At 40.2% G+C, this 15,196-nt stretch overlaps 1 protein-coding gene across 1 annotated transcript in view; it reads right to left on the minus strand.

Annotated features, from left to right (window-relative positions):
• The window catches only part of LOC140895919 (von Willebrand factor D and EGF domain-containing protein-like), a 282,268-nt gene that overhangs the window by 215,735 nt on the left and 51,337 nt on the right, over window positions 1-15,196 (minus strand). Inside the window, 3 exon segments of the mRNA XM_073306827.1 lie at window positions 1,408-1,502; window positions 5,388-5,602; window positions 9,465-9,738. Coding sequence (XP_073162928.1) covers window positions 1,408-1,502; window positions 5,388-5,602; window positions 9,465-9,738 — 584 coding nt within the window.

Here is a 15,196-nt window from a genome sequence, read left to right on the forward strand (position 1 = left end):
TCTAGTCCAACCCCCTGCTCGAAGCAGGACCAATTCCCAGTTAAATCATCCCAGCCAGGGCTTTGTCAAGCCTGACCTTAAAAACCTCTAAGGAAGGAGATTCTACCACCTCCCTAGGTAACGCATTCCAGTGTTTCACCACCCTCTTAGTGAAAAAGTTTTTCCTAATATCCAATCTAAACCTCCCCCACTGCAACTTGAGACCATTACTCCTCGTTCTGTCATCTGCTACCATTGAGAACAGTCTAGAGCCATCCTCTTTGGAACCCCCTTTCAGGTAGTTGAAAGCAGCTATCAAATCCCCCCTCATTCTTCTCTTCTGCAGGCTAAACAATCCCAGCTCCCTCAGCCTCTCCTCATAACTCATGTGTTCCAGTCCCCTAATCATTTTTGTTGCCCTTCGCTGGACTCTCTCCAATTTATCCACATCCTTCTTGAAGTGTGGGGCCCAAAACTGGACACAGTACTCCACATGAGGCCTCACCAATGTCGAATAGAGGGGAACGATTGGTGGAGTCTTGTCAAATAAACTTTTCCCTGTGGGTATCTGATTAAAGAAATAAAAATAAAGAGATTGGGGGAAAAAATAAACAGCTTTCAACAAACTGGTCCACAGCATTAAATCAACTTTTTTTTCTGAAGTCTCGGGGACTTAGGGTCCCAATCCAGCAAAACATTTAAGCATGTTCTTTATTTTAAGCATGTGAATAGTTTCAGCGGTTTTACAGCCACCTTTGCATGACCCTTCCTGAATTGCACTATACGGATGCAATGGGGCTATTCGCTAGCATGTGCTTAAGTGCTTTGCTGGATCAGTGCCTACTTGCATGACTTCAATTTACAGAATTATTTTAAAGGACACATTTTTCAGAAAATGCATATTATCATTTTTTTACATAAGATGTCTGATATATTCCTATATAACTCAACTGAAGCCAGGGGAATTACACTAAGGATGAATATAGCTCAAAAAATTCATTTTAAACCCTTGTATTAATTTAGCACTCCCTGCTCTAATTATTAAACAACACCTTCTCTCCCTTCTGATTTAGTGCATTCATATTTTTGCCTTTTAAAAATGTTACTCCTTTCAAAAACATTTGTGTGGTGTGCTATATTTCATTATTATAATGTAAGGGAACAACTTTTATTTGAACTTTCCTGTCATTGACACACATAACTATATCTTATTGATCACAAAGATGTGGCATCACATAAGACAAAACTAATTACATTCCTTCCTTAATTTAGTCCAGCAGTAATGAGGGGGTAATTCTAGAGAGTTTCAGTTTGAATAAGCAACCATAATTAAAGTTTGGCTGTAAGTCTCATGAGAACAGAATTTCTTGTGATGTTATTTATACAGCATCAGGAGAGTTCTTGGAGCTTTATAGTTTTGTAAGATACAGTTCCTGCCCCAATCTTTTGTTGGACTTGACATATGAGAGAAACAAAATTTCTTGAAGTATTTTGGTAATTCTGCTTCCCAACCCAGGCTAAACCTAGAAGTTCAGGAAAATAAAAAAGAGTGCACCAAAATTTCGGAACCTCAAAAGAGGTCTGGTACTGCTGTGGGGACAGGGTTATCTTATCCAGTTCATCCATAGAAAGCAGTACATACAATAGAATGATTATATAGACACTAATACAATACTAAAATTTTTACGAAGTTATCAGAGTGACAGAGGAAAAGGGAACCGTTATTGGCTATTCAAGAGGTCCCCTTCTAGGTATGATATATGAGTTTGGCATTCTATTAAATATTTTGCAAAATGAGCAGATACAACAGAACACAATTTGATTTGAGGTTTTCATAATCCTAGAATTTTTCAAATTAATGACACTGAGCTAGATGTTGAGTTACTGCTCTGACTGAACTGGTAAATATAACAGCCATTATGCACTCAAAATTAGCTTTCATACAGTCTAAGACAATAGGATGTGTTTCCTTGAGAGAGGGGATGTTGAAATTACTTATTGTTCTTTTTGAAAAGGGCAATGAGAGCTTTAACTTCCAACTGGATGCTTGCCAGACACCTTCCCTTGTGCTGCATGGAAGCATCACCCACAAGTGAGGCTGGCTAAGAGGAAAGAGTCCTAATATCATCTGAGTTTTAAAGACACCTAACCTAACTAATGCAGCAGAATTTTTAGAGGTGCTCACAGAAACCTTAAACTCAAAGGCAATTATTTCTAGAGCTAAAAGAAAAATGGAATTTTCATCCAGTAGGAAATTCTGATATTTTGACATTTGATTTCATCCTGATTCAGGATGTAATGTTGAACTATTGAAACTTTAATGCAAATGACAAGTTCAATAATTTTTATTAAGATATGTCAAAATGTTCCATTTCAACATTTAATTTGGTTGCCAATCTGAAATGAACTGTTTTGTTTCTGTTTGAGTCTACATTATTCTCTGCATCCATCTGATCCACTGCGGTACCTCTTGGAAGTTGTAATTTGGGTGTCTCATGTCCCATTCCCCAGTACAGGCAAGACTACATCTCTAGTGATATATCATGGTATATCTCCCTCTGGCTGAAAGCTTGAAGAGTCTCATGGGAGTCCTATGACCATGGTTCACTGTGGGAGATTTAGTCTGACCAGGGAGACTGACTCAAAGGAGAGAAAGGAAGCCTGAGAGACCCGAACTGCAACTTCCATGCACAGAAGCTCCAACAGATTCAGAGATTAATGTCAAATCAAAACTCAATGAAATGTTTCAATTTGGGTTTACCTGAAATGAAACTAAATGTTTCATTGTAATTTTCCTTAGGGAAAATTGAAAAGTTTAGGCACAACTCAACATTTTCTCAGAAAAATTATTCAGTGTTACTCTTGAAAATAAAAGGAAAGAGCATGTTTGCTGCTTTCTGATCAGGAGCTGCTATGGGAATTGCATGTCATAGAACTTCTATTCCTTATTGGTAAGGATGCTCTTTTAAAGACTTGGAGGGTTGGATGCAATTTTATGTGTAAAGTTGCCATTTGGAAAAGTTGACGTTTAAAGAGCTCTGTGCCATCCTGAGCCCTGCAGCTTTTTTAAAGAAGTTGCAGCCAGGGAGAGAACTGAATTGCCAGGTGGTGAATGATCCAACTAGCTTCTGGTGCTGGAGAGTCCTAAAGTCTAAAGTACTAATTTGTTGTCTAAAATTAAATTAAAAACAAAAGCAGGGAAATCAGCATACAGGTTTTACTCCCTATTTTGCAATTTTTCTGTGGGTGTATTATAAGGCCTGATCCAATGTTCTTTAAAGATAATGTGAGTCTTTCCATTGACTTTAGTTGGTTTTGGATTATGGCCTTGATTCTTAGAGTCCTTATTTTTATTTACTTAGGGTCTACAGCAAAAGTTATATTTGTCACCAGTCCCTCTCCCCCAAAAGGAGTTTCACCCGCCTTTCTTGAGCACAACAAGGTCTCGTCCTAGTCCCTGACAAGTGCTGGAAAGCTCTTCTCCTTTCCAAGTGGACAAAGAATGTAAAGTTCCCCCTGAATACTGTATCTTCCATTGGCTGCTGGTTCCCACACAGAGCTACTACAAATTCTCCAGTCACTCTCTTAGCTGTAGATAGCTTACCCACCTCTTGCCAGCCTGTTGCCATTTTGTTCTGAGGAGTGGGTTGGCATCCAGTAACAGGGACTAGTGGTTCATGTTGGAGCTACAACCCAAGAGAGCTAGACAAGTTCCCACAAGAAAGGAGGAAAGCTGGGAATGCTGGGAATAGGTTTTTCGCAGGAGTGGGTGGGTGAAATTCTGTGGCCTGCGTTGTGCAGGAGGTCAGACTAGATGATCATAATGGTCCCTTCTGACCTTAGCATCTATGAATCTATGACTCCTGCCAGGAGTCCCAGATTTCCCGTTCTTGTAGTCTCAAAAACCATCCTTCCTTCCACCTAAGTAACCCCCCAGTACCCACATCTACATCTAGGAAATGGATAAGTCCCCAAAAGATTAAAACCCAGGGGATTTAGCCACTATTCTATGGATTAATATAAAGGAAACTGAGTGCCTCTAACTTTGAGTCTTGTATGTGCTGCTCACAACTACAGCTCAAAATATTCATCAACTAAATTAGGATGATTAATGGCTTCAGCTGATTTTATGTAAGTTGAATACAGTTTATTTGCGTGTTCATTTCCTAAAAGTCAATAGCTTTGAAGTCTTTTCTAGTTACAACAGAGATGGGTGCTGGATGCACTGACAGGGTGCAGAATCAGGATTAGCTAGACTAGGGTTCAGATCTGAGGCAGAAATAAGCGTTAGGGTTTGGGTTCAGATTCAACTGTGCCACATTTCCTGAACTGTTCTTCAGGGCCGGCTCTACCTTTTTTGCCTCCCCAAGCAGCGAAACAAACAGCAACAACAACAACAACAAGCGGCCGCCGAAGAAGAAAAAATAAAAAAGCTGCCGCCAAAGTGCCTCTGAAGAAGAAAAAAATAAAGCAAAGTGCCGCTGCCGAAGGGCCGCCGAGGAAGGAGTGCCGCCCCAAGAGCGCCGGAGCGCTGCCCCTTCTGATTTGCCGCCCCCGGCACCAGCTTCCTTAGCTGGTGCCTAGAGCCAGCCCTGCTGTTCTTCCAGTCCCAAAGGATGGAAATCTCATGTCATCAGCTGATCTTGCAATATTTCTCCTGGTGGGCACCTCACAAGGACAGAGGTCTTCATCATATTTTTATTTTGGACCAAATTTTGTAATAGCCGCTGCCCTGAAAATAGTTAATCACCAACCAATCAAACACTGCAGAATAGTTCCATTCAGGTTTTGAAATGACCTGGACCCAGAACTATAAGGCTATGTTTGGATTCGGGAATTAAAATATGGGGCAATGGAAGTCCCTGATATGGAAAGGGATCAGAATCCATGTTCCAGACTCTCTCTCTTAGAAAGCAAGAGTTTCAAATGTCCCATTATTTTTAACTGAATAGATATTAAGTTTTAGCATGCTACATTTATTGCCACTCTTTGTCAAAATGTAATATTTAATTGTATAGTCACATGTTGTAATTAGTTTTCAGGAATAAAAGAACAAGGGAAATACCAAACAATTAATCCCTATTGTCAGTTATCTACATTTTTCAGAGTGGGTGAGAACTGCGTTTTTTAACAGCTGAGTGGGATCTTAACACAGCTGTTAACATGATATCTCTCGTGAATATAACACGTCTCTCTCAGTAAAAGAGCTTCTTATGTGTAGTGTACAGACTGAAAAATAAGCTTTCGTTATGTTTGTGGTGATAATGGACCTCTAGCCCTCCTTTGACAGATTAGGCAGAGCTCTTTTTCAGGTCATTAAAAGACCATGTAATGAAGTAAATGTATAGACACCCCTTTAAACGATGTTACAGTATGACTTTTAGGTTTGGAATCCTTTAGCTCTGTACCTCCACTCTTCTATGAAGTCTTCCTCAGGCATGTTACTCTGGTGTGATAGTAAAGGACTCCCGCTGGTGTTATGGAAGTCATTATGACTGTTCCCATCAAAGATGCCACACAAACCTCTGGTGCTGTTAAAATCGATGCTTGGCGCCCTGACTGTCAAACTCATTCCCCACTCACTTACATCAGCTCGAACAAATGCTCCTGAAGGGAAGATGATCTGAAGAGGCAGAAAAAACCCAGTGAATTTAATCCATTAGCAAGTTTCTTCTGTAATAAAAAAAGTGTGTTCCCTCCCTCGCAAAAAAAATCAAAGCAGGAAGTTGGCTATGCAGTTGGTAATTTAATGCCACTTAGACACTCTGTAAACATTTATTTTACAATGATGCTGTTGGTTTTATTTACAATGATGCTTTCAGAGTTTTTGGTACTAATATCTGATAGCATCATATAAATATAAACCCACACAAGCGCCTTCCTTTTTTAAATTAATAATTACATTCACTGACATTTTCCCATTGGTAAGTTACCAGCTAATTTTTGAAGCTGTCACCATGATAAGACCACCCCTGTGTTTTTGCCTGGGAAATTGTTTCTTTTCGATAAATTGCTAAGTATGGAAAATAGCTTTCTTCCCTCTTGAAAACTGTTGAATTTTCCAGACATGCTGAGAACTTGCAACCCCCATTGATTTCAGCTGGAGCTGTGGTTGCTTAGCACTTCTGAAACTCAATGCACTTCAAGCCAAAAAGCACTTCAACCCAAAATCAGTACCCACTGTTGAAAATTTTGACCTTAGCCCCCGAGGGAAATTTGTCCATGTCACACAACCAGCACACAATTTGGCTCATGTGACACCCTCATATTTCTCCCCTGACATCAGTGGCAGAACTTCCACTGACTTCAGTGACACAGGAGGAGGAGGAGCTACCAGAGCCCAGAGCATAGCGTGTGTAAGGGGACTGCTACCCTCTTACTAACAGTCAGTGGGGGTGTTTTAGTTGCTAGCTCCCAGTATTAAAAAGGGGGAAGGGTCGATAGGGAATCAGGACCCTGAGACTGACAGCCCCCAGGAACAATGGGGAGAGGCCAATGCTCCAGGTCAGCCTAAATGACAGGGCGAGCAGGCTAATCAGGGAGTCAGGAGGCCAGGGAGGTCCCGTCCCCTGTGTGAGCTGGATTTGCCTGGGTCAGACAGAGTGGGGCCCAGCTAAGGAGAAAGCAGGGGCCCGAGCTAAGCTGGGGAGCAGAGCTGTGCCAGATCCAGAGGGACCAGAAAAGCAGCCCAGAGAGAGCAGACCCTGTCCTGGGAGCAGAGCTGCAGCAACCAGAGCCAGAGGGGCCAGAAAAGCAGCCCAGGAAGCAGGTCAGTGCTGGGAGCAGAGTCACAGAAGCAGCCTGCAGAGCAGACCTGTCCTGGGAGCAGAGCTGTAGCAACCAGAGGCAGAGGGGCCAAAGAAACAGCCCAGGGAGCTAGAGGCAGAGCAGCAGTGCAGAGACAGAGTGGTGCAGCTGGGGCTGGATCCTGGGCAGCGGGCCCAGCCCAGGGAGATGCCTCAGCGAAGAGGCTCTGCAGGTCAGGCTTGGATCATAACCCTGACAGGGCGGGGGCGACACTGGGCAGAAGGGTCCTACCACTTAGAGCCTGAGAGCGTGTGGCCACCACCAGAGCAAGTGTCCAACCCACAGCATCCCTGCAGCACAGCCAGGGCCTGAGAAGAAGGCCGGGGACTTACAAGGAACAGACTGTGAACTGCCCTGACATTCCAGAGACACTGTTTGTGAAGTTCCCTGCCACAGAGCGGGGTGATGTGTTTCCTTTAACCTTTCCCATTTTTTCTTATTCTTTTTAAAATTAATTGTTGATTAAATAACTTGCATTTGCTTTAAATTGTATGTAATGGTCAGTGGGTCAGAGAAGTGCCCAGTGCAGAGAGAGTACCCCGGAGTAGGGACACCCTAGCCCCTGTCCTCGGTGACCACAGCAGGGTTGGGGGTCGAGCCCCCCAGGAATCCTGGGCCCAGCCTTGTTGGGGTTACGAGGACTCTGCCAGACAGGAGAGTGGAAGGGGAGTTCTCAAGGGCAGGGAGGCCACTGGGTAAAGGAAGTGGGAGCGAGGACTCAGATCCTTTCGCTAGCCTACTTCACCAGGGTAGTACAGAAGCCAGGAAAGTTCCCCACAATAGCGGGACTATTCCCCCCCTTACACATGGGATAATGCACATCAAGGCTAGTACAAGCTACAGAATCATGTGAGGGTGTCTGCATAGTGCCCATGCGCTAGGCTCAGTTCTGTTTGGATGTTAGTCCCCCTGAGTAAGGAAAGCAGGATTTAGCCTATTAATTTCTTACTTTCATAGATAAGAAATTTAAAAAGCAAGTATATTTTAAGAAGCAAATTTCTGTAGTGTTACACAAGTGAATGGTGGAATGATTCACTATACTTGAATCTTGCTTATAAGTTTGTATTTCCTTAATTTTTAATTTAATTTGTAGGCCAGGACAGCTGCTAGTTGAAACAGAGCTATAGTTACCTCAGTTACCTTTTTGAAACTAACATAGATCTATGTGAGTAACTGATTTTTAAGTGTTTGCTGCCAGTCCAAAAAAAAAAAAAAATCTTTCAGGTCAGTCTAAAATGATATTTTACCTTTTTTTTTCTACCAACCAAAAAGTAAAAATAAATAAATAAAATATTTCAGGTTGAATAAAACATTTTGTTTGAGTATAAATGAAATGTTTCATTTTCAAGATTTTCAAAACAATTTTAATTAAACTGAAGTAAAGTTTGAAATGCAGGGTCATTTCAGATGATAACAGTTCATTTTGAACATGTTGAAACCAAACATTTTGAGTTCAGATTTTTTTTTTAACTAAAACAATTCAGCGAATTTGACATGAATCTGTGAAATGTTTTGGTTGACCCAAATCTGCATTTTTTGGGTGGAAAAAAGTTTTGGCTGAAAAATTTTGCCATGTTCAACTAACACATGCCAACTGTCTTCTAATTACACACTTTCCTTCAAAAAGGAGTTTGTGTTTAAAATCTCTGCTCTCAGGACACTATCTGCTATTTCAGTGTTCTGCACTGGTTGGACTAGATTTTCCCCTCACTCATGTCCCACAGAAACTCAGTTGGATATAAACCCCAGTGGAATCAGTGGGGTTTACGTGAAGTTAAATTAGGACAAAATGTGGCCTTATAACTCCAAATTCAAAGAAAGTGATTCACATTTTCAATATATTTTGAATATTGCTAGTAAAGATTATTCTAGTAATAAAACTGTAATTATACTGTATTCAGTAGTAAGGTGAAATGAAAGGTATTTTCCTGCTTTTGCTTCCTTTCTGCAATTAAGAAACTTTAAATAACTATGTTATCAAGATCTATTCCAAGGGAGAAGAAGATGGTGAGAGCCAAAGCTCAGAACCCCCACCCTAACATTGTTTTGGCTCCTTATGGCCCCTTTCTTACCCGGAATATTTTCTAGTAATAAATCTTGATGTTGAAATTTTAGGACAAAATTCTCAGCTTGGATCTCTTTAGTGCAGTCTGCACTTGTTTGTCCAGTGATTTCAAGGAACACCTGGACTAGAGATCTTCAGTGTGGATGAGAGATACAAAGTGCAAACTGGAAAGCACAGTAGTGCTTTCTAAGTAAATAATTTGTACTAAAGCAGATGTGCTGCAGAACCATCTTCATTGTGTGATCTTTCATCTTATACTTAGATCACAAGTTTTTCAGGGCCATCTCTTTGTTATGTAATTGTACAGTGCCTAGCACAGTGGGTGCCCGTGGGACTGCTAGACACTACCATAATACAAACAACAAATAATATTCATATGACTCTTGGCTATGTCTTTGAGAGTAACGCCCATCCACTCTTATTAGTTTCATGTTTTGTTTTATGTTTGGTTATATTAACACGTTAGCCAGCACTTTCCCTCAGTCTGGTTTTCTCAATAACTGTGACTTTCACTGTAAGCACTCTTATGGCTATAGGTGTGTGTGTAGTAGTTACTTAATTCAGAAATATATAGTTAAAGTCAAAGCAACATGTAAAAAAAAGGTCCACCTGCGGTAATTTTTTTCCCTCCATAGGACTTCACGATTTTGACACGTTGAGGTGATGCGCCAATGCTCTTAATGGACAGCTGAGGTCTGGTTTCCTGAAACTGACCATTACACATGTCTAGCAAGATGATGTCATTACCCTCCCAGGCAGCTACACTGCAGTTGCAGGCAACAGCATACTGGCGGCTTCCACAGTCCCACTGTCGTACATGTACCTCAAACACATGGGCCAGGCTCTTGCACAAAAGAAAGGTTCCAATTTTATAATTGTCAAAACGCCTAAACAACAAACAAACAAAAACAGGATTTTCAGACCCCGGGTGTACACCTATCATGACTGTGTGTTTATACTCCAACAGCCACACTCTTTCATTAGGCCAGCATGATGGCTGGCCTTGGAGGAGAAAGAAAATTAACACACGGGGAAGCCTATATTCATCACCATACACAAGCTAATACCGTTGGAGTTATTAGCTGGAAATGGATAAGAATTCATGTGAGAGCTGTTAGCTGTCTAAGAGCTGCTGCTATGGCAACAGGCATCGATGAAAAAGATAAACATTTGAGAAAAGCAAATGGGAAATAATCCCTGCCTCCAGGACTTAATAAATACATTTTGGTTTAACTGGATGCTCTACAGCATGGCATTCTTCACAGCAAAATCAGTGCTCAAATTACAACTTCTGTGACTAATCACTAACTTTTACAAGGCTGATTGGGGCTAGGTGAACATTTCATATGAAAAGTTAGGACTCTCCTGGAACCCTGTTAAAGTGAAGTCATTTCCCACCCCCTTAGAATGACTTCACTGTAAGCATAAGTTTTACTATAACTGGATTTGCAACTGGCACACTGCCTTGTGTTGAGTAATTTGGAACTTTCATTGTGCTCTACTAAAAATGGAGTTTCAGTCTGTCTGAATTCACTGTGGAACTAATTTTGCAGTTGTTAGTCAGCCAGTGTTATTCTGGCAAATTTCCCACAGACACCAGTCTGAATTTTGCTTGAGTAAGGACTGCAGGATTAGGACCTAAAAGTGGATTCTCTTGTATTTCCAAATGCCTATGTTTTCTCACATTGTAATTACTTCTTGCTCTTGTCCCATATATTGCTCTGACAACTGGAGGAAACAGTGGCTATGCATTTTACGGAAATTGTGAGGGACTTCTTTGAGTGGATCAATTGCTAACCACCTTTAGAAAGCAGTGCTTGGTAACACCTTCCTTTTAAACAGCTGTGTTTCATTTTAAAACAGATTTTTAGGAATCTACAATTAATAGAAAATAAATTACTATTTTTCATGTTGGAATTTTCTATATTATGCCAGGAAAGTTAAATGAAAATAAAGATCAGGAATGTTTTTGTAAAGTACTGCTTCAGAAAGAGCCCTATTTCCTTTACAGTTCTCCCTCACCTCCCCCGCCCCTTATAGAGAAGCACATTCTGTAGAAACGTATTTAGTTTGGAATAAAGCAAGAAAATAGAGTTTAACTGTCTGTTTATTGTCATAAAATTTGATTTTACTCGGTCTTGAAAAACTCAGCGAAGTTGGCTGTAATGAGATAACACTTTTGATGGGCTTGTCTCATCCTATTTACTAATCAGGTACATAAATTCTGAGCACGCTATTTAAGAACTGGGGCAAAATACTGATTAAAACTAAAGGGAGCATTAAAAAAACTTCATATAATCCCTTGTAATGTCAAACAATATGCTCCTATGGATATATCCACAGGAGGGAGATAAGGAGATGGAAAACTCTGAGAATCATCTTCCAAAACTTCCTTCAAATAGTCCTTTTTCAGTGCAGGCATTTTGAAGGAGCGTGGTCATGAAAGAAATAGGGGGTGCATGAGAGTGGCTGCATCTGAACTCTGCTGGTCTATCATTTAAATACATAAGACTCTCTTAACACAGGTACATAACTGTCTTTCACAGAAATGGAACTACTCATTCATATTAATGTGTATAGACTATGGGAGCCCAATCCAACTCTTATTGAAGTCAGTGGGAGTCCTTCAGTTAGGTCATGTCATAGATCATGTAAAATGTCAGACTTGCAAAATGTCTTCATTTTTAAATGGAAGCCTTAAGCTGGTGCTGAATTACTTGAATGCAAAATTGAACCTAAACAGATACGCTTTTGTGACACTCAGAAAAATGTCATGACAGTCATATAGGCAGCAGTGGAAAATTAAATACCGCTAAACAGTAGGAAAAGATTTTACTATATGTATTTTTTTATATTTGCCCCAAATGTGGAAATCTTAAATCAGAAGAATAACCTTAACCCCCTCCTCCACACCTCCCGCCATACACTTATCTATCACTATGCTGTTATACTGTACTTTACTGTTGCTATATAACCCACTCCCAAGGACACTCCAGCACTCATTCACTTTTCCCATGAGGCTCCCCCTCCTTGTCTCTTCCATCTTCTGATTTAATTTATTTCATTACTACTGCTCCCAAAACATCAGCCACTGAAAGGCACCATTTACGATTAATCTGTTCACTTATCCGTAGGACTGCTGTCCTTGCCAGTGAGAGCTGTTTTATGTTAGTCTGTGTCCTTATGAAGTGTTAGTCAGAGGGAAAATGAAGGATATACTTGGGATCCAGAATACATTCACATTTTATTTTTTGTAGCAAGCATTTTATAAAGGAAAAAGAGGCTCAGTTGATTTGCATGACCCTCCTGGGCCAGATTCATCCCTGGTCTCACTTCACTCAAGTCCTTGGAGCTACCAGAGTCCAATTTAGGTCAAGATAAAGCAGACAGAATAGAGTGGATCAGAACAAAGAGTTGTGATTCGTTAGTGGCATATGGCTTCACATCCCAAATTGGATGTGGATAACACCATGTACCGGATAGTTAGGCTTCATGGAATTCAATTTTTATTGTTTTATCATTTTGTTGGTAATATCAATGTTTACTGGTAAGCATTTTTTCTATTTTAATCTCTTTAAATTTTCAGAGTTGTGGGAAATTATGGGGAGGTCAAAAATAATTATTTAATGACAGTAGATGTTGAGATTCAAAGTGTTAAGGCTTTATAACTGAAAACACAAACTGTCAACTTCACATGTCAAAATATACAAAGTAAATATCCTTAAATAAAACTTTAATTAGTTTTCAAGCAGCATTTTTTTTACTCGGGCCTATCTGAACATTTCAATTATTATCAATGGAAATATTTTTTGTTGTTTAGTATGTGTACAGTGAGATTGACCAACATTTTACCAACATTTATCTATAAAAATCTAATTCCTCCAAGCCTAAGGCTATTCAGTTTTAAAGTAATCATGGCAGCACTGAGTAGGAGAATAGAGGTGCCATCAATTGCTGTTCCTAGATGAATAGGTCAGTGTACATGGTAAAGACCCTCAAGTTTTAATATTCCCACTCCCCTAAAAACTAGGATATAAATAAGAGCCCTTTGCCCTTGCTACGTTTAATAAAGGCAAAGCAGATGAGAAACTGAGCATATCCATTACCTCACCCATGTTTTTGTAAGATAGTTACTCCATCCCAGGGTTAAATGAACTTCCAGTTACTCTGCTGTGCATTATAGGTGTGGAGCCTTTGAAGAAAGCAAAAGTCTTGACTTGATTACATTGCCCAACAGTTTGGACCTCAGTGTGCACCAAAGAGCTGCATTGTAACTACTCCTCTGTGCAGACGCTGCAGGTGCAAACTAAAAGATTCCTAGTTCACTTTAACATAGTCTTCTTCAAATGGGATTATATTAAGGTGAACTAGGAACCTTTTAGTTCACATCCACAGTGTCCAGGGGGACTTACAGCACAGCACTTTGGTGGATGCTGCTATTCACAACCCTATAGTTTGATGTGAGGGGAAATGTAGTCAACCTGCAGATTCTGAGGAGCATGAGGGGTGGAGAACTCTCTTATAGAGTTCTCATCCTCCCTGGAGATCTGTAGCTTGTGATCATAGAAGAGAGGCTTTTTGCTTTTAAATAGGCATTTGCAACAGGACGGTTTCCCACAGAGCCAAGATCTATGACTTTCCTTGACTTGTGGGCATCAAGACAAAGAATTTTTCTTGCAGCCTGGGACTTCCATGTTGCAGGATGAAATTAATCCAGAGGAAGGCAGCCCCCCTGATGCAACTGCAAAGCAGAACAGCTGCACAAGGGGGTCTGTACATTGGCTCTGCTCAGTGTGAAGGAGGCTGTTGTGGGTAGGCTCAGGAACTACTGGCTCCATGCTTAGGTGAAATCCCAGCAAACCGACCAAGTTGCTGATGGGCTAGAACAGTAGCTATGGAAGGGTTGCATTATTATCCCAGTGACTTACCTCCAGGTTGGAGTGGCAAATTCCATTCCCTCCATCCTCAGGCATAGAACTTTAAATTTACCTCCCTGCACAAGTGCAGTTATTCTGTTCAGGAAATGGTGAATTTCACCCCTAAAGAATACTGATGCATAGATTTAATTTACATGCTCCAGAAATCTCAAAATTCTCCTTTATAAGGTGAAATGAAAAATAACACTAATTATATATAAATTACCAGCCGAGCAATCTTAGGTGTTTTAGATATGGCCATAAAAGAGTTATCTTAGTACTTAGCTTGAAACTGATAATTCACTTTTAAGAATCTACAATTTATGATGTGAAAGGCTTTTATATTTATAATGCATCATAACTAATAATGAAGCCTATACTTTCTCTTTGCCAGGCTTGCAAATTTGTTTCATTTAAAAGGCATTTTGCTATAAAAGGAAGTGCTCTTTCCGAGCTTTAGCCAGTATAATTAATGTCATTGCACTTCTATGCATCAACACACTCAAACTGTTGTACTGTAAAATATGACACTTTGCCCTCCGTCTATTAGTCTCTCCCTTTGGTCAAAAGAATTATGAGGTAGATGTTTCTATAGAAATGTATTACTAAAAGGACATGACAAACTGTTTTTTATGTAATATGCATTCCTTGAAGTAGGCATTCAGAAAGGGGAAACTATTGTCCCAAAGATAAGGTAGGTATTTTAATTATGTAATTAATAGCCTCACATTATGCTAACCCAGATGGAATGTGCATGAGGTAGACAGCTTACAAGCTGCTGAGTGGTTGTTACTCACTAGGAGAAGTTTATTTTAATAAAAAAATAAAAAGTCATAAAATAAACTCTGTTCACTAGAGCTGGTCAAAGTTTTTGACTGAAAATTTCCCAATGGAAAATGCATTTTGTCAAAATTGACATTTTCCATGGAAAAATGTGGATTTAAATTATGTATTTCAGTGTCCTAACTGATTAATTCAAAATAAAAAGATAATTTTCAACCGAATATTTAAATGATTTTTTTCATTTCAATGTTTTTTCTTTTGATTTTTGGAAACAAGGCATGTTCACTTTTGGTTTTGGGTCTGGTTTTCCCCTACTTCTCTACCATTTTTTACTTCCCCCAACTTTTTCTGGTGGGAAAGGGCTAAATATAAGAAAGTATGGGGAAAATCTCACTCATCGCTGGAAAAAGTTGCCTATCTCCAGCTCCTGTCTCCCCCCCTAGGTCTCAATCTCTCAGACAACCCTTCATGGTGTCGCATGGAGAGCTGATGGAAAGGTGACAAAGCGGCATTCTCCACACCAGCATTCCCTGGAAGGTGCTGGGCCAATGGGATCTGCTACCCTGTCCTTAGGCTGGTGGGGTTCTAGGCACAAGGGTAGGAAGAATGTATTTGCTTGGGTTACAGTGCTTTACTGGTCTGATAT

This window comes from Lepidochelys kempii, chromosome 11, assembly GCF_965140265.1.
Source record: "Lepidochelys kempii isolate rLepKem1 chromosome 11, rLepKem1.hap2, whole genome shotgun sequence".
Lineage (NCBI taxonomy): Eukaryota > Metazoa > Chordata > Testudines > Cheloniidae > Lepidochelys > Lepidochelys kempii.